At 47.2% G+C, this 25,390-nt stretch overlaps 1 protein-coding gene across 1 annotated transcript; it reads right to left on the reverse strand.

Annotated features, from left to right (window-relative positions):
* Positions 1–355: 355 nt before the first annotated feature.
* On the reverse strand, positions 356–14,673 carry map6b (microtubule-associated protein 6b). The gene is made up of 3 exons (XM_056284076.1): positions 13,823–14,673; positions 5,571–5,781; positions 356–621 (listed from the first exon to the last, which is right to left on the reverse strand). Exons 1-3 carry the CDS (start codon positions 14,536–14,538, stop codon positions 406–408), a joined length of 1,143 nt encoding a protein of 380 aa, XP_056140051.1. The 5' UTR covers positions 14,539–14,673; the 3' UTR covers positions 356–405.
* Between the last annotated feature and the right edge of the window lie 10,717 nt (positions 14,674–25,390).

Genomic DNA, 25,390 nt, shown 5'->3' on the forward strand with positions numbered 1-25,390 from the left:
TCGAGAAAATGGTGAAAAAAATGCCCCTTTAATTTAACCAACATGTGCACCAACTGCACTTAAGAATCAACTGATGAGCTCGAAAAGTGCAAATTATGTGCTTAAATAACAGAAAAAGCAGACATGTGCACCAAACCAATAGAAACACACATGTGCACTCCCTCACACATGCACACACACTAACACACACACACACATGCACACAACAAACCATTTTATAATGAAAATATTATGCAAAAAAAAAAAATTCACCCTAATTCAAAAGCTCAGCATCAGAGATCAGAGAAAATCCAGTAAATAAAAAAGCCAAAACAACAGATGAACCGAAGGGATGAGAATGATCTAATTAATTAAGAAGCTTATTTATTCCCCAGATAACGAGCAGGGCACGGAGAGGGGCCTTTTTTAGTGCTTTGCCTCGGCCAGTCTATTGCTGATCTCTTTGCTTTTCTTTGTGACGCCTCCCTCCGGCTTGGACTCTGGGCTGCTCGTGGAAGGTTTCTTCTTGGCCGACAGGGAGCCGGCAACCTGCTTCTCTTTTGCTTTTTTCACCATTTTCCCCGTTGTCGTCGTCGTCGTCGTCGTCTTTTTTGGTTTGGAGCGAGACACTGGCTTTTCCACCTAGAGGAGGTTGACGGAAGAAACACTGCAGTTTAGCCGCTGTATGTTTTCTTTTAAAATAAGGTCATCCGGGAAAATATAACTCTAGACCTGGTTTCAGTAACACGTTATAATAACGACACAAGTGAGGAATTAGTTAAGTATTAGTAACCACTGAATTCATCATTTGTAAAGCATTTGTAAAGTAAGACATGCACCAGTGGTTAGTGTGCTAACAGATGTTTATAAATACTTATTAATACTGCAATTCACGATTAATTCAGGTAGTTACTAGTTGTTAGGTAAGTATTTTGCATGGCCTCATCTAAAGTGAGGACTATCTAGGCCTTACAAAGCATTTACACATGACACTGAAAGGCCAGCGGCACCTTGAGACTCAAAAAAGTCCAAAGAATCATAAGATCCTTCATAAACTGTAAGTAAATGAGTAACAAACTATTTAGATGTAGATTTGTGCATGAATTAATCATGAATTGCAGTATTAAGTATTCATAAAACATCTATTAACACACTAACCATTGGTGCACGCCTTGCTTTGCAAATACTTCACAAATGATGAATGCAGTAGTAACTAATACTTAACTAATACTTCATTTGTGTAGTTATTATAAAGTGTTATCTTTGTTTCATCCACATGGTAATTTAAAGTCATACATATTATGTCAAAGCATTATTTTAAGCATGCGAATACATACCCCGTTTACCCTTTTACTACGAAATAAGGTCACCGTATCGTGATGGTGGTGTTTGCATTATGTGGTTAGTGCAATGGAAAAAAAAGTAAAACGCAACACATCATGTGCTTTTGTGCCTTGGTCTTGTTATATATATATATACATACATATACATATATACACACACACACACACATATATATATATATATACATATATGTGTGTTGGTGGTTCGTGCAGAGTATTCCACTTGGAATGCATTCTCTAAAGAAAGCATCCATACAAGTACCATGGTCTGTTAGTAAATGCCTTTAGTCAGAGATGTTATAGAAATGTATATAACTGTAACAGACGACCGGTAATTCTTAAGATGCATATACCGACAACACCTTCTTTATTTAAAAGGCTGCTTCTGATAGTTTTAGTATGAAATATTGTTGGGCCTGAGAAAAAGAGATATGCTAATCAAAGTTGAAAGGAAATTATCCATGATTATTTTTCCGCTACTAATGCGATGAATCCTTCACGGTTCAATTTGATTCTTGCGCTACACATCCATGGCATCCATCCATCCATCCAAAACCACAACACCACCAATCCATCCGTTCTTCCAGTCACTCGTTAACCCACTCGCCAACACAAATGCATCGCAATTGCGTGGTCAGTCAATCAGTTAACTGGTTGATTGATTAAAATTGCTGAACCCAATTGAAGGTGGTGGTGTGGGCAGAGAGGTGGGCAAACGTGCTGATGAAGCTGTGACTTTTAATTTAGCAGAAGATTCGAGTCTTGCACCAGGTGACATATCTGACTCTGGGTTTGGTCTTGGTCAGGATTCATTGTGTGTGTGTGTGTGTGTGTGTGTGTGTGTGTGTGAAAGGGGGGGGGTTGTCTGTTTAGCAATCTGAGGTTACCTTCCATGCCTTCTAGGAAAAATAGAGAACACACCTGACTACAGCAGATTCTCAGTCTCTGAGAAGTCCTACAAGAGTGAGAGAGGGAGTGGCCATATAAGCATAGAGCTTGCAAACAGGTAGATAACCTACTGTTGGCATGCATGCAAAGATTAAGAGGTATCAGTCTATGCTCACAGCTTCAAATTAGCGCCTACATTAACTATCACTAAATGTTGAAATTTCTGCATTCAAGGAGGGACCTTGCAACAGGAATTCTGACTAATGGGACAGTTTAGCAGATTTCTTGATTGCCATTGAAACCGACAAGATTGTGTACTGTGTTGTCCACATCCTGCTAACATGCTTGGTTTCACTTAGTTTACCTCTCAGTACAACAAGTCCTCCAACCCATACGACCACATAGGTCGTTTGTCTTCTTATAGTGTGTGTTTGTACGCGTGACCAAGAGGTCACCAAAACTGTCTTGTCGGCCATGTTGGAGGATGAGAACGCCGCGGGCGAATTGCGCTTTAGCTGCAAAATCAGACATGCCTCCACTTTGTTTGATTTACAGATGTGGTAATAGTAGCGATACATGGAAACACTTATCGTTCCAAACACTTATCGTTTTGTTCCAAAAACCGTTGGGCACCAAGGAGAAGGAGCCGAAGACCTGTCAACTGGGCGACGGAGGCTATGGCCTGCTGCCGTCTGGCGGGGGTGGCCTGCTGTCGTCAGGCGGGGTGGCCTGCTGCCGTCAGGCGGGGTGGCCTGCTGCTGTCAGGCGGGGTGGCCTGACCGAAAAGATTTTTTGAGTGGAGCAGCTGCACAGAATCCTGACTGGGTACCGAGCTAAAAACCTGGACCCATGGCCAATTTGACACCCAGAATGAAAAAAAAAAAAGAGGTGACATGCAGGCTCCAAGTGACAGAGCAACTGAACGGCGAAAGCGGGCCGCCGAGAAAGAAAATGAGGAAAGCGAGGAAGGCAAAGGCTTCAAAACTAAGTGAAATAAGCTTTCCAATTAGAGACATCTTTAAGCAGGGTGATATTTCCGAACCATCTGATGAAATACGACAGATGAATTTAGCTTCTTGTTTCAAAATCAGGGAGCACCAGTGAGGATTCTTTTTTTTAAAATTTGTTTTACATTTATTTCTGATTTTTCCCTTTTTTCTCCCAATTTAGTGGCCAATTGATCCCTATTCTAGTTCAAACACCCACCCTCGTACTGCGTGCGTTCGCCAACTGCGTCTCTCCGGCCGGCAGTCTCGAAGGAGACGCCTCCCCACTTCCGTGACAAGGTGAGTCCGGGGTCGAACCACTGTTTTTCCCACACACACCCAGAGACGCATTCGTGTGACGAACACAAGCCGACTCCGCCCCCCTCCCGGAGACGGCGTTGCCAATTATTGCTGCTTCATCGAGTCCGGCCATGGTCGGATATGACGAGACCGGGGCGCGAACCCCGGTCCCCAGTGGGCCACTGCATCGACACAAAGCCGATGCTTAGACCGCTACACCACCGCGGACCCACCAGTGAGGATTCTCGATGAAGAAGAATTTTCTAAGGATGACGCTCAGGTTCAATTCGACACCGGTCTTCATTCTTTTCACATCTCCTTCGAGTTAATCTGCGTTGCCGGTGGCGTTAGCTTCGCGTTTACATCGTCACTCGCCATTTTCTAATACGTCGTCAGTCCTCCAACATGGCCGCGGCCTTGTGTTGAAAACATGTGTGACGAACATACACTATACGACCCACAGGAGCGTCTCCTAAACTAGCGCCCCTACCGGCGGCAGGAGGTATGCCACAGATACTTTCCGCCTCTGTGCATTGTGGGTTTTTAAAACAGTGTGAGAACAATAGACTATGTAGTCGGTTGTGTGGTTTCTCCGTCTAGTGTCGTAACTAAGCTCGCTATTGGCAGTATGTTTACTTATGAATAACGTTATAGAGCTAACTTACCGTTAGCCAGAAGTTGGAAAGTCAGCTAGCGTGGACATTACAACCGCTGTGTGACATTACACTTTGCTTTTATTAATATTCCTTCTCACCACAGCTTATGGACGGAGACGCTTATTTTTTACAGGGAAAGTAAGGTATTATAATTACGGAGGACCACGAGGAAGCAGCTTAACATGTAACTAACAATAGGTCGTAATAACCCTTACAAAAAATAGCATACTTGAAGTTTATTTTATTAAGCAAACTTCAAGTAAAGTTCAAGTATATGCACTAGTAGTATACTTGTAAGTATACTTAAGTATAATTTTGTTTAGTGCATCTCTGATAAGTACTTAAAAAGTATACTCACTGACTGTTTTAGTTTAAAATAAGTATACTAATAGTACACTTGAATAAACTACTTTTTTTGTAAGGGAAGCTGCTTGCACAAACGAACTATGGGGTCGTTTTTTGGTGGAGGACAGTCTCGTAAGGCGCTACACACAATACACACAGCAACAAACCCCCACCTATCTGTGTAATGATGCTGTGCACCGCTGTCAAAGGACCGTTTTTCCCCCTCTCATTGAGAAAGTCTCAAAATACAGTAAAGGAAGCAGCACGTAGGTTTGCCAGGCCCGCACATGCTGCTGTCACAACGGTTGAAGCTATTAAAACACAATACAGACGAGAAACTCCAACTAATGTCTCACTAAAGGGAAGTACTACACCTATATTTTTTTCCCCACCTAAAATCAATTTCACTGGTAAAGAAATCTATCAGCAACAAAGACCTGATAAATGGAAACGGATGAGAGTGTAATACAGATGTCATGTTAGAATCCCATCCATCATCCGAACTTATCCTGCTCTCAGGGTGGCGGGGATGCTGGAGCCTATCCCAGCTGTCATTGGGCGGCAGGCGGGGAGACACCCTGGACAGGCCGCCAGGCCATCACACAGGGCCCACACACACACACACACACACACACACACACACACACACATTCACATAGGGGCAATTTAGTAATGCCGATTCACCTGACCTACGTGTCTTTGGACTGTGGGTGGAAACCGGAGCACCCAGAGGAAACCCACGCAGACACGGGGAGAACATGCAAACCCCACACACAAGATGACCCGGGACGACCCCCAAGGTTGGACTACCCCGGGGCTCAAACCAAGACCTTCTTGCTGAGAGGCGACCGCGCTAACCACTGCGCCACCATGCCGCCTTATGTTAGTATGATATTGTGTAATTAAGAACCTGGCTTGGCCCGTTCCTTAACTTAAGGAAGTGTCGAGTTACAACATACAGTGGCATTTCAAAGGAAACACAAGTCAGCGTGACAGCGGTACTAATGTTTTACATACGTGTCGATATGCCACATATCAGTAGCGGTGTTATTTGTGTGGTGAGGGGGGCTCACCTTGGTGGGCTCCTTGCCCGGCTCGCTGTACAGGCTGCGTATCCTCCTGCGCTCCAGCAGCTTGTTGTCGTTGGGGCTCCCCCCCTGCTCCCCCTTATATGTGGCACTGTAGCTGGTTTCCAAACTGGTCTCCTCTACTGGGGGTTTGTACTGGGATGGGGCCTTGATGGGCTTCACAGGCTTCACGTCCTTATATGCCTTGAACTCATTCCTAAAAGAAAATGGGGGGGGGGGGGAGCCATACAGAACAGTTCACTGTCATCGACGATAGCTGAACTCTTGGTTTCGTGAAGATAAGCTGTGCAGGCTGCAGTTTTATAAACGTTCAGTATCAATTAAGGCCAGGGCAAATTATCATTTTAATGTACACCTGATGTCACTTTGGCTTTTGTCCAACCCGACCCCCCCCCAAAAAAAAGCATTTCGTCAGGAATAATAAAAGCTGTATGTAGACTAAAGTGAATTGCCATTGTCTAAATTTCAAGAATTTCAGCTCTTTTGAGATATGTTGAAGGTGTCTGGCTAGGAGAGCTGGCGTTTGATTGGCTGGGGGGAGCCGGGTCTGTTGCGTCCTGTGGGCCCAGGGGCCATGGCCCTGCCTGGAGCTGTGCCAGAGGAGTAAACACCAAGGGCAGTCTGACAGGATGCAGAAGGGAGGCAGGCTAAGCTAACTGCTAGCACATGCAGACCGGCAGTTCCGACAGTCATCCTGGCGTTCATTCTCTTGGCCAGTGATTTTTGTTTTTTTTAAATATACTATATATGTTGGATATATGTATTTTTGTAGTTTTTGTTTTTTTGTAGTTTGGATACATGTGCTTGCAGCTTGGATATGTGCTTTTGTCTTTGTGTTGCATTGCTGAAGGCTGGGGGAAACAATATTTTGTTTCATTTCGACTGCATGAAATGAAACGACAAATAAATGCTCCCGATTCATCATTCCTGAAAGTTTCTCATCTCCTTTCATTATATCCTTGTATTATAAAGGTCGTACAGATGCACCATTGAGCTGGTTTTACACAGATGACATATTTAATGGTTAGTACCACTTTAGTAGTGACATGGATGGTCAGCAGTGTTGAGAGGCCTGCAGGAGTAAAAGGTTAATTCTGTTTCTTTACGACCTCACTCTTGAGCTTATCGGCTTATGGAATCAGTTTTTATGGTATCATTTGGCTCGGACGCCATTGTAAAGCTGTGTCCAGCGGTGGCCCCATGTCCAAAGTCTCCAAAATTAAGCCAGTGAGTAAAGTATCATAACCTATATGCACGATAGCAAAAAACTACGAATAGAACCAAGATGGTAAAAAAAAAAAAACCAAAAATTGAATTATCCTTTAACAAAACAAGTAGAAAAGTCAGGATGATTTCGGTGATGATTTAAGTGGAAGCATTTCAGCTAACCGACTGTTGCGATGGACACGCAACAGCTATAAGCCCTTAAAGTGCTACAGTTTGGCCTACAAGCACAATCACTGCTAACTAAACATCTTACTAGCTACTCTTTCATACTCGGGTATCTGATAGCCACCACATTTAATGGTTGGAAACCTGTCCCCAAAGTCTCAGGTTACCCACTTAAGACATTCATGCAATGTTAATGCATTTGGAAGTCCCGAACAAGGTCAGGTATGATGCTATAATTAAACTGCTTGCACCTCCCAGGGTTAGGGTCAGGGTTACTCCTTTTTTGGCTCGGGCGAGCTGGATTCTATACTATAACATAGGTACTTGGAGAAACATGGGAGACCCTCTTCCCCCCCACTTTTTCTCCCCAATTGTATCCGGCCAATTATCCCACTCTTCCGAGCCGTGCCGATCTCCGCCGATCCAGGGAGGGCTGCAGACTACCATGTCTCCCCCGATACATGTGGAGTCGCCAGCCGCTTCTTTTCACCTGACAGTGAGGAGTTTCACCGGGGGGGGGATAGCATGACCCCCCCCCCCAAACAGGTGCCTCGACCGACCAGAGGAGGCTCTAGTGCAGCGACTAGGACACATACCCACATCCAGCTTCCCACCCGCAGACACGCCCAATTGTGTCTGTAGGGATGCCCAACCAAGCCGGAGGTAACACGGGGATTTGAACCGGAGATCTCTGTGTTGGTAGGCAACGGAATAGACTGCCACGCCACCCGGACGTCCATGGGAGGCCCTCTTAACGGGTGGCCAAACACCATTACTCACTCTCCCATTGATACCTATTGGTAACTTATAGCATCTCTGCTTCACCTGAAGTGCATATCGTTGAAGGAAACTAGACCATCCAGAGGAGGTCTATATGAAAGCAGGGGAAATTAGAAGGGCTGACACCGAACCCATACTAAGTCTCTCGCAATGGCACAACATTGCAAACACTATTTTCAGTAGCACTTAAACGTGTGATGAAGGGTAGTTAGGTGAGAAGTGTTGCTCTACTTATGGGTCCCTATCCACTTCTGGTTTAATGTCGAGAGATCAGTTTTGTCTGTGAATTACTGGTTAGGAAGCCTCTGCATGTTAAATTGTAGGAGCCGAAGACAAGCAATTTAAAAATATGGCTTCTTGCACTACATATCAAAAACGTTTACATTATTGAAAATCATCTTAGTATTAAATTTTTGAAATGTTTGTCTGAAGTATTCATTACCCAATTTCCCCTCGGGGAAGTATTTCTGATTCTGATTTGAGTTATATGGTATTACAAGTGTAATTCATATGGTCTAACACAGTGATACCATTAAAGAAGATTTAGAGTATGTCTAAACGGTAGAAGCTAACGAAACGAACTCCACACTGCATCACACGGATTTAAAACCTGGAAGAGCTCGACGATAACCACTGACGGAGAGATTTCCTGATCTTTGTGTGAACCGTAATACTCTCAAATCAGCTGTATACTATACTTCATAGTAATGAATTCTGAATTGAAAATACAATCTTAATCAACCGAATCAAACTTGCTACTGGCGTATTATCAAATCACTGCAAGCATTTTTCCCCCTTGCAAGCTGTTCCTGTACAATTCAAGGAATTTAACAAATACTTGATGGTTTCTGGCCTTTAGCTGCACCAGATGACTTGAACACAGGTTATTTCACCTTGTGCCCCATTCTCGTTTCAATGCACGAGCTGTGGCAAAGTGCCAGATTGTGCAGAGCTCGACTAGCAGGCCACTTGACCGCCGCTCAATTCAAGAAATTAGATCCTGTTTAATCCCATGTTATCTTTACACTGGCTGCATGTTAGGTTTGGGATTGATTTTGAGATCTGAGTGCCTAATTAGTTTTTGAAGCCCAGGTCGATGCGGCTCCTTGATAAGGGGACAGCAGTATCCATAGGCGGTCTGCCCTGCATGCTGAATACTCAACTGCGTGGGGCCCCGCGAATCCTTCTTTTTATAATAAAGACAGTTGCTGGGAGACATATAGCCAGCTGATGGCTCTGACCCAGTACAGGGGGCCCCCTCCTCAATGGATAGATCATGTCAGTGGATGGATTGGCTTGGCGCAAGTGCTGCAGCCACTGTCCAATCAGTCATTATGCTGCTAAAGTACGATATAATGGTTAAAAACAAGTACACGGTGGCGCCTCCAAAGCGCAGGTATTCCTCTGGCGTTGCCAAAACAAAGAGGAAGAAAACAAAGACAGAGAGCAGAGGTCGGGATTCAGATATGTGCAATTCACTGATGAATATTAGCCAGTTCTGCTCGGAAGCAACGGTTGCTGCTGACATGTGGCGAACCTTAAGCTAATTTACATGGCTACCAGCATGTATGAGGTCAGTCAGGGCAGCTAGCTTAACTAGTCTAGCGCATTTGGTTAGCAGAAATCAGGATTCGGGTGTGTGTAATGGAGTCCATTCGTTGCGGATGAAGGAATTAATGCAGATACTCTTTAGCAATTCGCAGGTGAATATTAGCCAGTTCTGCTCGGAAGCAACAGTTGCTGCTGACATGTGGCGAACCTTAAGCTAATTTACATGGCTACCAGCATGTATGAGGTCAGTCAGGGCAGCTAGCTTAACTAGTCTAGCGCATTTGGTTAGCAGAAATCCGGATTCGGGTGTGTGTAATGGAGTCCATTCATTGCGGATGAAGGAATTAATACAGATATTCTTTAGCAATTCGCAGGTGAATATTAGCCAGTTCTGCTCGGAAGCAACAGTTGCTGCTGACATGTGGCGAACCTTAAGCTAACTTCCGTGGCTACCAGCATGTATGAGGTCAGTCAGGGCAGCTAGCTTAACTAGTCTAGTGCATTTGGTTAGCAGAAATCAGGATTCGGGTGTGTGTAATGGAGTCCATTCACTGCGGATGAAGGAATTAATGCAGATATTCTTTAGCAATTCGCAGGTGAATATTAGCCAGTTCTGCTCGGAAGCAACAGTTGCTGCTGACATGTGGCGAACCTTAAGCTAACTTCCGTGGCTACCAGCATGTATGAGGTCAGTCAGGGCAGCTAGCTTAACTAGTCTAGCGCATTTGGTTGGCAGAAATCAGGATTCGGGTGTGTGTAATGGAGTCCATTCGTTGCGGATGAAGGAATTAATGCAGATATTCTTTAGCAATTCGCAGGTGAATATTAGCCAGTTCTGCTCGGAAGCAACAGTTGCTGCTGACATGTGGCGAACCTTAAGCTAATTTACATGGCTACCAGCATGTATGAGGTCAGTCAGGGCAGCTAGCTTAACTAGTCTAGCGCATTAGGTTAGCAGAAATCAGGAAGAAGCAACAGTTGCTGCTGACATATGGCGAACTATAAACTAATTCACGTGGCTACTAGTCTAGTGTAACCTACAAAAAGACTCACTGGACGATCGCCGGGGGGGGGGGTCGGCCCCTTGTAGTGCAGTACACGCTGGATCGAATCCCGCAGCCGGTGGAACAAATGCCTGGTCACGTTGGTGGGATCCGGAAGTGTGCGGATCCTCATAAGTGTCTTCGGAGCGCGGGTCTAACTAAGCGCGAGGGCGCGCTTCCGGGTGAGGATGACTACTGTAACCTTCAAGACGACGTCGCTAAGGTTGACGCTAGAGCCAACGGGGTGTAGGCACGGAAGTAGCCGCGATTGGCTCTTGCGTCGGCAAATAGACAGCGCGGAACCTCGAAGCGCACTGACTTCAAACGATTGATGCTTCATCCAACGGGGTGTAGGCACGGAAGTAGCCGCGATTGGCTGTTGCGTCGGCCAATAGACAGCGCGGAACCTCGAAGCGCACTGAAACATTTAGCTAGCTAGCTTACAGCTGCCCTTAACATGGCCGGATCGGACTGTAACGATAGCTAACGGTAACGCTTGCTAACAATGGACATTCAAAAAGAGTTTAAACCCTAAACCTAACCAGCAACCAATCACGTCCACTTCCGTGCCTACACCCCGTTGGATCTAGCACCAACCCATTGCTAAGGGGGTAGGTTACGCCAGTAGCCAGGTACGTTAGTTTATGGCAACGTTTATGTTGAAAGTCAAATACGTTGATAATCAGCCCACAGTAAATATGTTGTGTTACCGTTCTGATAAGTTGGAACAGACATTTTGAATTAAATAGTTGGTGCAATACAAATGTACAGTTGTAGATACAGCTGCTGTGTACTGTGCTGGTTACAATATTGCTGTTATTGTTGCGGTTGTAACGTTGGTATATAATATAGTATGTAGCTGTGAGGTGGATGGTAGGTGAATATATAGTGTATACTTCTGGTATATAAGATAATATAGTGCAATATATTGGAGTATATAGTATTGTGTATGGGCATAATGGGCTGTGGAGTTGTGGTATGATATAGGGTATAGTGTATGGGCAATATGGTATATAAGCAATATGGTGTAATATAATGTATGGGCACAGGTTGTTGATTATTCAACCATAACAAAACTCTGTGTAGTAGTGACATACCTGTTGTGCGTACCTGCTCGCCTCCAATGTCCTGTTTGTTGTTCTATTTCTTTTTTCTGGTTTCTTTTTCTTCTCTGTGTGTGTGTGTGTGGGAGTCTGCACGTGCTAGAAGCTGCTGCGAGCCGCAGTCTAATTCCTCATGTGCATAGATAGGCACGCTTGGCCAATGAAGCGCATTTTAATTCTGATAATGTGGTTTTCGCCTCGAATTAAGGACCATAGATGCTCCCCTTTACGAATATCATATTCTGCAGCCGCAGTTAGATTATATGATGACTGATGATGACTGATTCTCCTCAGCGTTGGACATATTCCTTTTTCCATCCATCCATCCATTATCCGGACCGCTCATCCTGCTCTCAGGGTCGCGGGGATGCTGGAGCCTATCCCATCAGTCATTGGGCGACAGGCGGGGAGACACCCTGGACAGGCCGCCAGGCCATCACACAGGGCCCACACACACACACACACACACACACACACTCATACCTAGGGACAATGTAGTATGGCCGAGTCACCTGACCTTCATGTCTTTGGACTGTGGGAGGAAACCGGAGCCCCCGGAGGAAACCCACACAGACACGGGGAGAACATGCAAACTCCACACAGAGGACGACCTGGGACCACCCCCAAGGTTGGACGACCCCGGGGCTTGAACCCAGGACAGGACCTTCGTGCTGTGAGGCGGCCGCACTAACCGCTGCACCACTGTGCTGCCCATTTCTTTGACAACGTGATCCTGTCTTCTGACAAAGAAATAAAAAAATGCAAAATAAAATAAAATATATATATTTTGTCAAAATATGGGACAATGTTGTCAAATCATATTCCTTTTTGTTACATGGGATCGGTATCGTGCATGTTGTTTATTACACTGTCCTTTCTGGAATTTGTCGGTGGGGGGTGGGAGGTGGGGTGGGAGGTGGGGAGGGTATACGTGTATGACTTGAAGAAATGGGTAAGATCTTGGGTAACTTGATTAGCCGGCTCCACAGCTCTTATATAAAGAGAAGGCTAGCTGATGTTCAGCAGGGGCGTGTCAGCTCATCATGAGGTCTCGTGTAAAGATGGTGGTCAGGCCTTCGCTGTCTCATCTGATCACCTTCACTCAGCCCGCCCTGCAGAACGGGCCTGCAAACTGTCTGCTCTTTATTCGCCACCCACGATACGGGGTTTTTTTGCATGTATTTTTTTTATTTTATGTTATTTATTTATTAGATCTATTTCATTCTTGGGGTATTTTTCCGCTTTATGTTTTTTGCAGCCGCCCGGTGACTGCCGGGTTAGGCCCCAGCATCCCTGCGGCCCTGAGAGCAGGACGAGCGGTGTAGGATAACGGATGGATGGGTGTTTTCTTTTTGCAGCCCTGCGTTTCACTTCCGCCTGGCCTGTGATTGTTTATTTAACTGCATTTGTTAATCGTTTTGTTCGTGTGACGCAAGTGACGGCGGCCGTGGTGTGTGCAGAAGCGGGTTCGGTGCGTGCAGCAGGAAACGGGTAGCGCGAGCTCTTCCTCTACGGACCTGGGCCAAGGGGGGTCCATTCAAAAGCTGCAATGCTCACAGCTGTCCGTCAAACTGAAGAGTAAATAGTGTTACACGGAGAGATTGTGTACAGAAAACAGAGGCGGGTATTGGTTGTGGGGGGGGGGGGTTGGGGTTGGGGGGGTTGGGGGTACCGGCTTTGCTCCTGTGTGGGCCGTCCCATCGATCTGGTGAAAAAGAGCCAGGGAGAAAAACACATCTGTGACGCACGTGGCAGTAATTGAGTTCCAGACCCAGCGAAGACGGTTTGGGAGGATTTGCGGTATCGGACAGAACCCCCCCGGGGGAGGGGAAGTCTTCCGTGCACGTGACCGGCTCGTTACCACTGCGCCAGATGACAGCGCTTCTAGACCTTTCTGGAAATGGTTGAGACTAACACAGCCGTAGGATGAGAGCCGTACCTGGAGCAGGTTCTCTGTGCCCGCGTTAGCCGTGTTGCAGCGCGGCTCGCTTCCCTCCCCCTCTGGGTTGGGGGAGGAGGAGGAGGAGGGGTGGGTGATGTTGGGTTTTAAACAGTATACTGTGTGTGGTGTATGTGTATGTTTTGTGTGGTTTGGTGAGAGGGGGGGGGTCTGCAGGGCTGGGAGCTGTGCCAAGGCCTGCAGGTTGCTGTTGGGTCTCCCCTGTGTTGTGATGCTCAGTTCGGTGGGCTTGTGGGTTGTGTGTCCCTCTTGGTTTTGGTATATGTGTGTTGTATTTTGCATGTTTTCTTCTTCTATGGAATGAAAGGGGGGTGGGGTGGGGGTGGGGGAATGAAGCTCACCTCTACGCTGAGCGTCATAACAGTGCGGCCTCCCGCATGGGAGTCAGGTGACCGCCGGAGTGCTTACCGGTAGCTGCTCCCGGTGGAGACCACCTCCTTGATCTGCCTGTTCAGCGCGTCTGCCGCCGCCCTGCCTTTCCTCTCGGCGCTCGCATCCGCCGGCGGCTGCCCGTCTCTCTTACCGCCGGCTTTCCTCTCGGCTTTCACCGCCTCCTTCGCCGCCTCCTTCGTCTCCTTCTCTTGCGCTTTCTCCTCGATCTCGCTCTTCTCCACGCCGCTCTCGGCCTCAGCGGCCGCCTGCTCCTTGCTCACCGGGGGCCCCTCCCGCGTCGCGGAGGCGGTGGGGCTGGCTTTGGGGATCCAGGGATGGTCGCCCTTCTTGGGGATGGGCCAGGGTTTGTAGTCCTTCTGGTACTGCGTCTCGTTGTTGAACGGCGCCGCGGAGGGGTGGTAGTCGTTCTTGGGCTTGCAGCTGCGCTCGGGGCGCACTTTCCACGCCTTGAAGTCTTGGCGCATGACGGACGCGCCAGAGCCATCTTTGTCCGCTGCGCCACCCGTGGCGGGCGGCGCCTTCGCCTCCTGCTCGGCGAGCTGGGGAGGCTGGGTTTCTATGGCGATGGCGTCGGCTCCCTTCTGCCGCGGCGACGGCTGGCGGGGCGGGTGCTGCGCGTCGGCCACGTCCGAGTACTTGGTGAAAACCAGAGGCACGGCGATGTCCGCTTTGTCCAGCTCGCTCCAGAAGCGGTTGATGCAGCAGGCACGCGTGATGCACGGCCACGCCATGTTGGAGGAGGCGACGCGAGCTCGGCGCGGGGATGCACGGGTTGCAGCGGAGCGCGGAGACGCGGCTCGCTCGCGCTAGGGCCACCGACGAGCCGCCTACTCACGATCTGAAGGCTTGCGAAACGCTCCCGTCCCTCGCCGGAATCCCCCTCAGGTTCGTGTGCAGTCGGGTGGTGGTGGTGGTGGGGGGTGGTGGGGGTGTGCCGGTCTTTTACAGCAGCGCCATCTCCCAGCCCGGTGTCGCGCACAGCAGATCTGCGACCTCCCTCAGTCGGCTCGTGCGGAACTTCAAATGGACTTGGGGCTTTGCTGCGAGGAGCACATTGCTGGCCGGTTGCGCATCAAAGGACCCCACCCACATTTGTGGTACCGCCAGATGCCCGGGGTCTGCACGATGAGTGCGCACGGCGAACCATCATCACCTGAGCCCGTCACAGTCTGGCCAGCGGAGGGGGAGGGGGGTAGGGGGAGGAGGAGACACGCGTTAACCCCTCCCTTGCCTTTGCCTTGATACGCACCGGGCCCGTATCCGAGGAGGGGTGATCAGATTAGCGAAGCACTGGAGAAATGGAAGGCAAACAAAGGATCCCCCCTCCCCCTCCCCCTCCCCCCGCCTTTCCCCCTCCCAGCTTTAATCAGAACGTATCAAACTACAACCACATCCTGTTCTTGTGTGTTCACCTCACCCGGGCTTGGCCCTGCTGCATCTGCCGTGGTAACACCGGGGATATATCCCGACCCACCGTCAGGGCTCAACAGTATTGTCATTTCAGAAGCGACGTCGCAACGTCCACGTGTGCAATAGTCACAACTGGGCCCGTTGGTCGTGTTAGGGTGTAACTGTTATTGGTTGACTGTAAATAAAATGTAGTAAAGTGTGTTTTTCATGACTGCTCTTGAAGAAGAAATACCCCCCCTCCCCTTTTCTCCCCGATTGCACTCGGCCAATTACCCCGGTCGCTGCTCCACCCCCTCTGCCGATCCGGGGAGGGCTGCAGACTACCGCATCCGCCCTCCGATCACGACTCACCGTGTCTGCGGGCGGGAAGCCGGGTGTGGGGTACGTGTCCTGGTCGCTGCACTAGCGCCTCTTCTGGTCGGTTGGGGCGCCTGTTCGGGGGCGGGGAATAGCGTGATCCTCCCGCGCGCTACATCCCCCTGGCGAAACTCCTCACTGTCGGGTGAGAAGAAGCGGCTGGGAAAGGCGCCCCGACCGACCAGAAGAGGGGCTAGTGCAGCGACCAGGACACATACCCACACCCGGCTTCCCGCCCGCAGACACGGCCAATCGTGTACTGTAGGGACGCCCGAGCAAGCCGGAGGTAACGCGGGGATTCGAACCGGCGATCCCCGTGTTGGTAGGCGCCCGAAGAAAAAGTATTCTAGCGAAGGATGTCGTGTACTGAATGGTGTTCTGTGATAGAGATGGGCAAGCAGGGGAAGACATTTCATGTAACACACATCCACAGTCGAGACATCAGTGAAAGAGTTGGTGTTCAAAACAGGTGTCCGTGATTTGATTCGAACAGCCTAATAAAAAGAGTTAAGGTAAAGGAAGAAGTTACCTACAAAATATAACATTGGCCATGAGAACTGGGAAAGCGCAAGTAAGCGAGCTTACTTTCAAGTGTGCGGCCTGCTAAGAGTATGGACACTGGACACCAAGTCAGTGCAGTGGAAACAGACAAATGGACCGCACCTCTGTTGGTTACTGGGACAAGGGTTCATCTTCAAATTAGTCACAGGGGCAAAAGCCAACCTGATTAGCGTAAAATACATTAAAGCACCACAAATACATAAACGGACAGTCCCACTGAAGGCATGTAACAGAGAGCGAATAGAAACCAAAGGGATGTGCAGGCTGAAAGTGAATGTGAAAGGGAAGCAACAAAACCCTGATGGTCGTGGTTGTTCCTGATGATCATGGCTCACTGCTAGGAGACAGAACATGTGACAGCCACGGAGCAGACCAGACGTGACTAAATACACAGAGACAAGATTTACCTTTCAGCTTGATTTATTACATAACCGAACATGGGGCCCGAACCCATGCGGACACAGAATTCCTCAAACAGTGCAGAGTGACAGTGGTCCCCAGTATAGCTGCTGGGAGTTTCAGATGTTTGCAGAACGGTATTGGTTCCAACACACCACACCAAGCCCTCTCCATCCACAAGCAAATGAGAAGGCAGAGAAAGGAGTGAAAATTGTCAAGACTCCTGAAAAAGGCCACTGAAACCAACTCGGACCCTTACCTGGTATTGCTGACCTGTCGATCCTCACCTCTGCCACGTGGAGCACTGCCTGCAGAGCTCCTCATGAACTGTAAACTGCACAACACACTGCTATGCATGCCTGTGAAAAAGAAAAGCAGGGAACTGACACAGAAACACATGCAGCTCAAGTGGGAACAGAAAAAGCATGAGAAGGCTGCCAGGAGTCTGAAACCTCTAACAGAACATGATATGGTCAGAATCGAAGAGCCCCCTGCATAGAACAGAAAGGCAATGGTCCTGAAAGAAGTAAGTCCAAGGTCACATACCATTAGGACTGAAGATGGACAGGTACTGCGGAGAAACCGCAGAAGTCTGCTTAAGACTCAGGAGACATTTCAGGATCAGGCAGGTGCTGAAGTGACACCTCCTATCATGCATCCTCCTGACATGCACCCGACTGAGTTTCCTCTACCTACCCCAACGACTGAAACACCAGTCACAAAGACACAGGTCAGCACCATCTCGGTGGATGTGGAAATGCACGTTAACTTGACTGCTTCCTCCCTCCCAGTGTCAGACGCGATGTACAAGAAGATTGCACTAGAAGCGGAAAAAGATGTGACATTGCAGACAGTGATGGCCAACCTCCAACATGGGTGGACAAAAAGGTAAACTGTCACAATTCTATGCTATCAGGGCAGAGCTGAGCATGGTCAACGGCCTACTGCTGAGGCGAAACAGGATTATCATTCCAGAGTCTATGCGCCAAGAGATGCTCAGCCGGATCCACGAGGGTCACCTTGGCATTGAACCGTGCAAAAGAAGGGCTAGGGAAGCTGTTTATTGGCCAGGTATCAATAGAGACATTTAGACTCTGATTAGTAAATGTGACACATGTCAAAGACACCACTACAGACAAACCAACGAGCCAATGCTGATTCAAGACATGCCAGCCAAGCCAAGGCAAAAAGTAGGAACAGATCTCTCCCATCTGAATGGAAAGGACTTTCTCCTGAACACAGCAGACCTTTAACACCTCCTCTAAGGTCTCTGTGGCAGAGGAACCCACCTGAAAGACTGAAGGACTATGTCCTTACTTAAGTCAAATGTTTTGATTGTAGAAAATTTGAAGCAGAAGATTCCGGAGATTATTATTTTGGTTGTATTTGTAATTGGAAATTTTACTCAGTTGAGAAATTTGGTTATAAGAGTTTATATCCAAGTAAAAGGGGGATGCCATGTATTGTGTTCAGCTTGCATGGCAGGGCGCCTGGAAGAGTCTATAGCTGATTGTTGCCCTGGGTTCAAACCAGCATTCCAATTTTTCTGTCCCATGTTGGTCTCCTGTTCCCTCTGTGATGTACCTCTTCACACAGGTTGTGTTTCTGCTGTACTGAGCTCCGGTAGGTGATTCAATGGTTACGTTGTTTCCACTTTTTACTGACTACTTTATGTGGTATCTTGCCAAAAGTTGTACTGAACTTATCCACCTTCTCTTGTCTCACCAGGACGTGATCTCCAACATCCACATCTGAATATTCTGCTTTCCACTGCTCATCAGCATACAGCTTGTATTTCCCTTTCTGTTCTGCATCTTTATCACATAGTACATTCAAATCCATGTGTGCAGACGTGATTTCCGGTAACTTCAGAATACTTTATTCATCCCCGAGGGGAAATTGGAAAGTTGCCTCTCATTTTCCTTTTGAACAGGAGTTCTGCTGGGCTTTTGCCTATTGCGTTGTGTGTAATTCCTCTGTACACTGTGACATGTCACCTAAGCGCTTTCTTTTTAAATCCTGGTACTCTAAGATTGAAGGACTATGTCCTTACTTAAGTCAAATGTTTTGACAGTAGAAAATTTGAAGTAGAAGAAGATTCCAGAGATTATTATTTTGGTTGTATTTGTAACTGGAAATTTTGCTCACTTGAGAAAATTTGGTTATAAGATAAGAGTTTATATCCAAGTAAAAGGGGGTTGTCATGTACTGAATGGTGTACTGTACCTTTAAGAGGAATTCTGCGATAGAGCTAGGTAACTTGGGGAAGACATTTCATGTAACACACATCCACGTTGATCCAAACCTCACTCACCCCAACGTCCTTGTGTTGTGTTTTGAGCAAATCAGGTGTTCCCATCTCCAAGACCTCCATCTGAAGAGTTGCCTCATCTATGGAAGGTACCAGCCTTTTGGCGTCTGCAGTCCACTGGCCGTCAGCCACAACAGAGGACGGCTGTCTCAGGAAGAAGAGGATGTCACCCGAGAGCTTAGGGGAGCTTTCAAATCGTTCTTTGAAGCTTTCTGCCAGGCTCGCCACGAAATCCTTCATCGCTGGATCCATCCACATTTCGTTCTTCTTCATGTGGCACTTGAGCACATCTTTGAAGCGTAGCTTCTGGCCTCCCTGCTTCCTTTTTCCCCTGGCACCCCTGCTTCCTTTTCCCCTGGCACAGCTCCCCGTAGAAAACCTCTTTTGGTGGGCGGTTGTCTGGCGTTCTTTCTCACGCGGTCGGCCCATCTGAGCTGGGAGCCTGTTATAGACAAGTTTACGCGGCACTTCCGGCCCAGTTCCGCATTCGGGCCACCCTATGCTTTTCTTTTCCGGTGTAACGGAAGTTACAGGCGTTTCCGGGTATCAGTACAGCCACGCACCGCACAATGTGTCCCTGAACCATTTTCTAATGTCTATTTTCAATGTTTAATGTTGTTGAAGGTATCGCAGAGCTAGGCTTGTATGTATAACCGGGTTATTTTCTTGCCCGGTGCGGGATTCGATATGAGGTGTACTGCACCACAAGGCGACATCACTAACCGCTCGGCTAAAGGGTCAGACCCGTTAGCTAGGGACTAACGTGTCTTATTGGTACTTTACACATGTTTACATCCGGCTACGGATGTTTAGACCGGAAGAACAATGCACCCACCCCGGCGCCCTAGGTGAGGGCGGGAAAACTCGTCTATTAGGGCTTCAACACTGACAGTACCAGCGCGTCGCAATACTTCCAGGTTGGGCACCTTCGTCTTCCCGTCTGATTCGCAGCAGCTTTCGCAGATGACGACGCTGTACGCTGGTGAGCTTCTCGGTGTGCTTGCGATACAGGGTCGCGCATTCAGTGGAGTGTAGTGGAGACGGGGGAACAGCCGTGTTGTAGTCAACTCAAGCTTTAGCAAAAGATGTGTAAACTACTAATAAGACACGTTAGCCCCTAGCTAATGGGTCTGACCCTTTAGCCGAGCGGTTAGTGATGTCGCCTTGTGGTGCAGTACACCCCGTATCGAATCCCGCACCAGGCAAGAAAATAACCGGTGGCAGCGGTGGGATCCGGAAGTGTGCAGGTCGTCAGAAGTCTCTTCGGAGCGCGGGAATAACAAAGCGCAAGGGCGCGCTTCCGGGGAGGGTGACGACTGTAAACTACTAATAACACACGTTAGTCCCTAGCTAATGGGTCTGACCTTTTAGCCGAGCGGTTAGTGACGTCGCCTTGTGGTGCAATACACCCGTATCGAATCCCGCACCGGGCAAGAAAATAACCGGTTACATTAAAAAAAGGTTTACTGAGCTCGATAAGCCAGTTTATGTTTTCTTCTTCTTACTGTATTAACGTAGAACACACATTTCATTATCCAGCAGCGACTCCTAGCGGCGTTACAAGAATAAACTTACGGGACACAACAATGTTATCATGTTTGCTTTTTTTGGGGGGGGGCTTACGGTGATCTGATTTTACAGTTTGTTTTCATTAAAACTGGCAGCATGCATAGCGTTGAAGTGCCGCTTGAGATTATGTGCTCTGCAGACAGCTACGGTCTGCACGCTTATCAAGCATGTCGGGTTGGCATTGGCGTGGTCCAGTAATATAAAACAAAACTGATCAGTCCAGTCAGATTTGGACTGACGGTTTTCCTGGTTGACTTTCCACTTTTTCGCCCAGGCTGTTCCAGTCTTAGGACATTTATTGATTATCTGTGACTTCCCAGCAAAAAAAAAAAAAACCGTCCCCAGCATGTCCCATAAATGTAATATATATACACACATTATTGTTTTAGCATTATATTGTTAATATATAATGTATTAACACACACACAAAGTAAATAAACGTCCTAGGAAAGTCCCATTAACGTCCCCTTTATAACGTTATGAGAGACCAAAATAGGATGTTCTCAACACGTTTTTGAAGGCCCAAATGAGAATGGTTGATGCTAGATCGAACGGGGTGTAGGCACAGAAGTGATTGGTTGTTGGTTAGGGTTAGAGGTTAAACTCTTTTTGAATTTCCATTGTTAGCAAGCATTAATGTTAGCTATCGTTACAGTACGATCTGGCAATGTTAAGGTCAGTTGTAAGCTAGCTAGCTAAATGTTTCAGTGCGCATCATTTGTTTCGAGTCAGTGCACTTCGAGGTTCCGTGCTGTCTATTGGCCGACGCAAGAGCCAATCACGGCTACTTCCGTGCCTACACCCCGTTGGACAGCATCAACCAATGAGAATGTTCCCCGAACGTTACATTTACGTCACACGCAGAACATCGCACCACAACCAAACCAGAACTTGTTGCGGACGTCAATAACACCCCGGTACCGTCCCTCAGAGAACGTTGTGGTGGGGCCCAGTGGGGGACATTATAAATGTCCTGTAAACGTCCCGCGGACGTCCCCACCCAGCTGGGTTAGCTGGTGAGTGGCTCTGTCTAGTCAAGGACCGTAAAGAGAGCAGAGTACGTCTTACGTGTAGGTGCGCTCTAGGGCAGGGGTGTCAAACTCCAGGCCTCGAGGGCCACAGTGTTTGCAGGTATTTGTTGCAACTGTGCACTCCACCACCTGATTTAACTAATTAGCTCACCTCCTGGATCAAGGAGGGAAAGGATCTAGTTTAATCAGGTGGTGTAGTGCATGGTTGCAACAAATACCTGCAGACACTGCGGCCCTCGAGGCCTGGAGTTTGACACCCTTGCTCTAGGGCATAGGTCAAGTGTACAGTGTGGGGCAAGGTCAAAATAAAGTAGAGCAGCACACACTTTATTTCACGTTATGCACTTTATTTCACATGACAGGTGCGTTACTGCCAATCCCAGATAGCACCTGGATGTGGGCCACTTCAGGCAATGATGCGGAACTGATGGCCTTCTTCTGGCCATGACAAAATGGATGTAAGCCTGAAGTGGTCCACATGTATAATAGCAAATATGGCCCAAATTTGCCAAATCAAATGTGGGCCTGAAGTGGCCCGTATGGTAAATGGTGAATTTGGCAGAGCCGAAGATCAAATGGTTGAAGTTGAAGAAGGAAGACTGTTGTGTGGAGTTCAGGCAGAAGTTAAGAAAGGCATTGGGTGGTAGTGAAGAGTTGCTGGATAGCTGAGCAACCACTGCAGAAATAGTGAGGGAGACAGCTAGGAAGGTACTTGGTGTGTCATCAGGACAGAGGAAGGAAGACAAGGAGACTTGGTGGTGGAATGAGGAAGTACAGCAAAGTATACAGAGGAAGAGGTTGGCAAAGAAGAAGTGGGATCATCAGAGAGATGAAGAAAGTAGACAGGAGTACAAGGTGATGCAGCGTAAAGCCAAGAGAGAAGTGGCAAAGGAAAAGGCGTATGGTGGGTTGTATGACAGGTTAGACACTAAGGAAGGAGAAAAGGACTTGTACTGATTGACTAGACAGAGGGACCAAGCTGCAAAGGATGTGCAGCAAGTTAGGGCGATCAAGGATAGAGATGGAAATGTGCTGACAAGCGAGGAGAGTGCGCTGAGAAGGTGGAAGGAGTACTTTGAGGGGCTGATGAATGAAGAAAATGAGAGAGAGAAGGTTGGATGATGTAGGGATAGTGAATCAGGAAGTGCAGTGGATTAGCAAGGAGGAAGTGAGGGCAGCTATGAAGAGGATGAAGAGTGGAAAGGCAGTTGGTCCTGATGACATACCTGTGGAGGCGTGGGGATGTTTAGGAGAGATGGCAGTGGAGTTTTTAACTAGATTGTTTACCACAATCTTGGAAAGTGAGAGGATGCCTGAGGCGTGGAGAAGAATCATACTGGTACCGATCTTCAAGAACAAGGGCGATGTGCAGAACTGTTGCAACTACAGAGGTATAAAGTGGATCAGCCACAGCATGAAGATATGGGAAAGAGTAATAGAAGCTAGGTTAAGAGGAGAGGTGATGATCAGCAAGCAGCAGTATGGTTTCATGCCAGGAAAGATCACTACAGATGTGATGTTTGCTTTGAGAATGTTGATGGAGAAGTATAGAGAAGGCCAGAAGGAGTTATATTGTGTCTTTGTAGATTTAGAGAAAGCATATGACAGGGTGCCGAGAGAGATGGTGTGGTATTGTATGAGGAAGTCGGGAGTTGCAGAGAAGTATGTAGGAGTGGTGCAGGATATGTATGAGGGAAGTGTGACAATGGTGAGGTGTGAGGTTGGAGTGACAGATGGGTTCAAGGGGGAGGTGGGATTACATCAAGGATTGGCTCTGAGCCCTTTCTGGTTTGCAATGGTGATGGACAAGTTGACGGACAAGATCAGGCAGGAGTCTCCATGGATGATGATGTTCGCGGATGACATTGTGATCTGTAGCGAGAGTAGGGTGCAGGTTGAGGAGAGTCTGGAGAGGTGGAGGTATGCACTGGCGAGAAGAGGAATGAAAGTCAGTAGGAGCAAGACAGAATACCTATGCGTGAATGAGAGAGAGGACAGTGGAATGGTCAGGATGCAAGGAGTGGGGGTGACGAAGGCATATGAGTTTAAATACTTGGGGTGAACTGTCCAAAGCAACGGGGAGTGCAGGAGAGAGGTGAATAAGAGAGTGCAGGCAGGGTGGATTGGGTGGAGAAGAGTGTCAGGAGTGATTTGCGACAGAAGGGTACCAGCAAGAGTTAAAGGGAAGGTTTACAAGATGGTTGTGAGACCAGCTATGTTGTATGGTTTGGAGACAGTGGCACAGACAAAAAGACGGAGGTGGAGCTGGAGGTGGCAGAGTTGAAGATGCTAACATTTTCACTGGGAGTGACGAAGAAGGACGGGATTAAGAATGATTATATTAGAGGGACAGCTCAGGTTGGACGGTTTGGAGACAAAGCAAGAGAGACAAGGTTGAGATGGCTTGGACATGTGTGGAGGAGAGATGCTGGGTATATTGGGAGAAGGATGCTGAATATGGAGCTGCCAGGGAAGAGGAGAAGAGGAAGGCCTAAGAGGAGGTTTATGGATGTGGTGAGGGAGGACATGCAGGTGGCTGGTGTGACAGAGGAAGATGCAGAGGACAGGAAGAAACGGAAATGGATGATCTGCTGTGGCGACTCCTAACGGGAGCAGCCGAAAGTAGTAGTAGTAGTAGTAGTAGTAGTAGTAGTAGCTGCAAGTTCAATTCAAAATGTTTTTTTTTACACATTTTTCTCCCCAATGTCAATGCAAAACTTCATCAAATCCGAATGATAACTTTGAAAGAGGGCTTTGAGCATGTTTTTGAACACGTTTACACCAAAACTTGGCTTCTCTATCATTGCTGGAGAATACAGAAAAGCTATAATATTGATTCCAGAAGCAGCCAATTCCTCAAGTGCTATTCAATACGCAGCATCACGTTTCGGTATTTCAGTACATAGTTCCTCATGACACCTTTCACCATCGTGACTATCCTTATGAACGTGTTCACATTTATCTCATTTACAATTTCAACGAAAATGTCTTCATCTAATCCAAATGATAAATCTGAAAGAACATGTTGAGCACGCCCTTGAAATAGATATAACATTGATATGATGGACATATGATCATGTCATCTTGCTACTGTCTGTCTTTTATGAGCTGCTCGGACATTATGTATTGTAGTTCTGTGTCATGTTTTAATATTTAGTCAGTTGGGCACCTTGTGCCAAGGCAATATCCATATACAGCCTCATACCTGACAATAAAGAGTTTATGGTCCTGATATATGACATAATCGACCATCAAATCATATCATACTTATCATATTATGTATAAGATTATATCATTTCATAATAATATACAATATAATCTTATGATACAGATATACAATTGTTTCCCAAAGCAACTACTCCCTCGAGTGGTTCCCCTGCCTTGAAGTCGGTGTAATAAAACGCATCATAAACCTAATTGGGCCACCTTCCTTGGCCATCGCATGGCTCAAACTAAAAAAAGCACTTAAAGGAGGAAGTGTCGTAAGTCACAAATGAGACCAGCACATCAACCTTGTTGTCTAGTGAGACTCTGAGGTCAAGTGGATTGGAGAAAAAAACTTTCAAGGAATTGCATTTGTTAAATGAAGGTCAGCAACATCAGAGGCTTTTTCTTTCTTATTTTATTTAAGTATTAAAACAGTGTAACCAAGAGCAAGAACAACTTATAAACCCTGTTTAAAGTCCTCCTCAAAGGCATTGATCATAAAAGCACACACACCCCTCAGCACATTTTTTATGTAGCAAAATTATTTTTCATCTAAATTAATCTTTCTAAAATATCTGTATTTACACATAATAACACACAGGTGACTTTTTTAAAATCATTTTTTGTCCTTTAGAAACCTTGGGAAGTTATTTCGATCAAAAGCCATTTAAGGTCCAGACACTTCAATGTGCCCGGGATTTAGAGACTCAAGTCTAAAATACACACTATCTGAGTGGT

The sequence above is a fragment of the Lampris incognitus genome, chromosome 7 (assembly GCF_029633865.1).
Source record: "Lampris incognitus isolate fLamInc1 chromosome 7, fLamInc1.hap2, whole genome shotgun sequence".
NCBI classification, from domain to species: domain Eukaryota; kingdom Metazoa; phylum Chordata; class Actinopteri; order Lampriformes; family Lampridae; genus Lampris; species Lampris incognitus.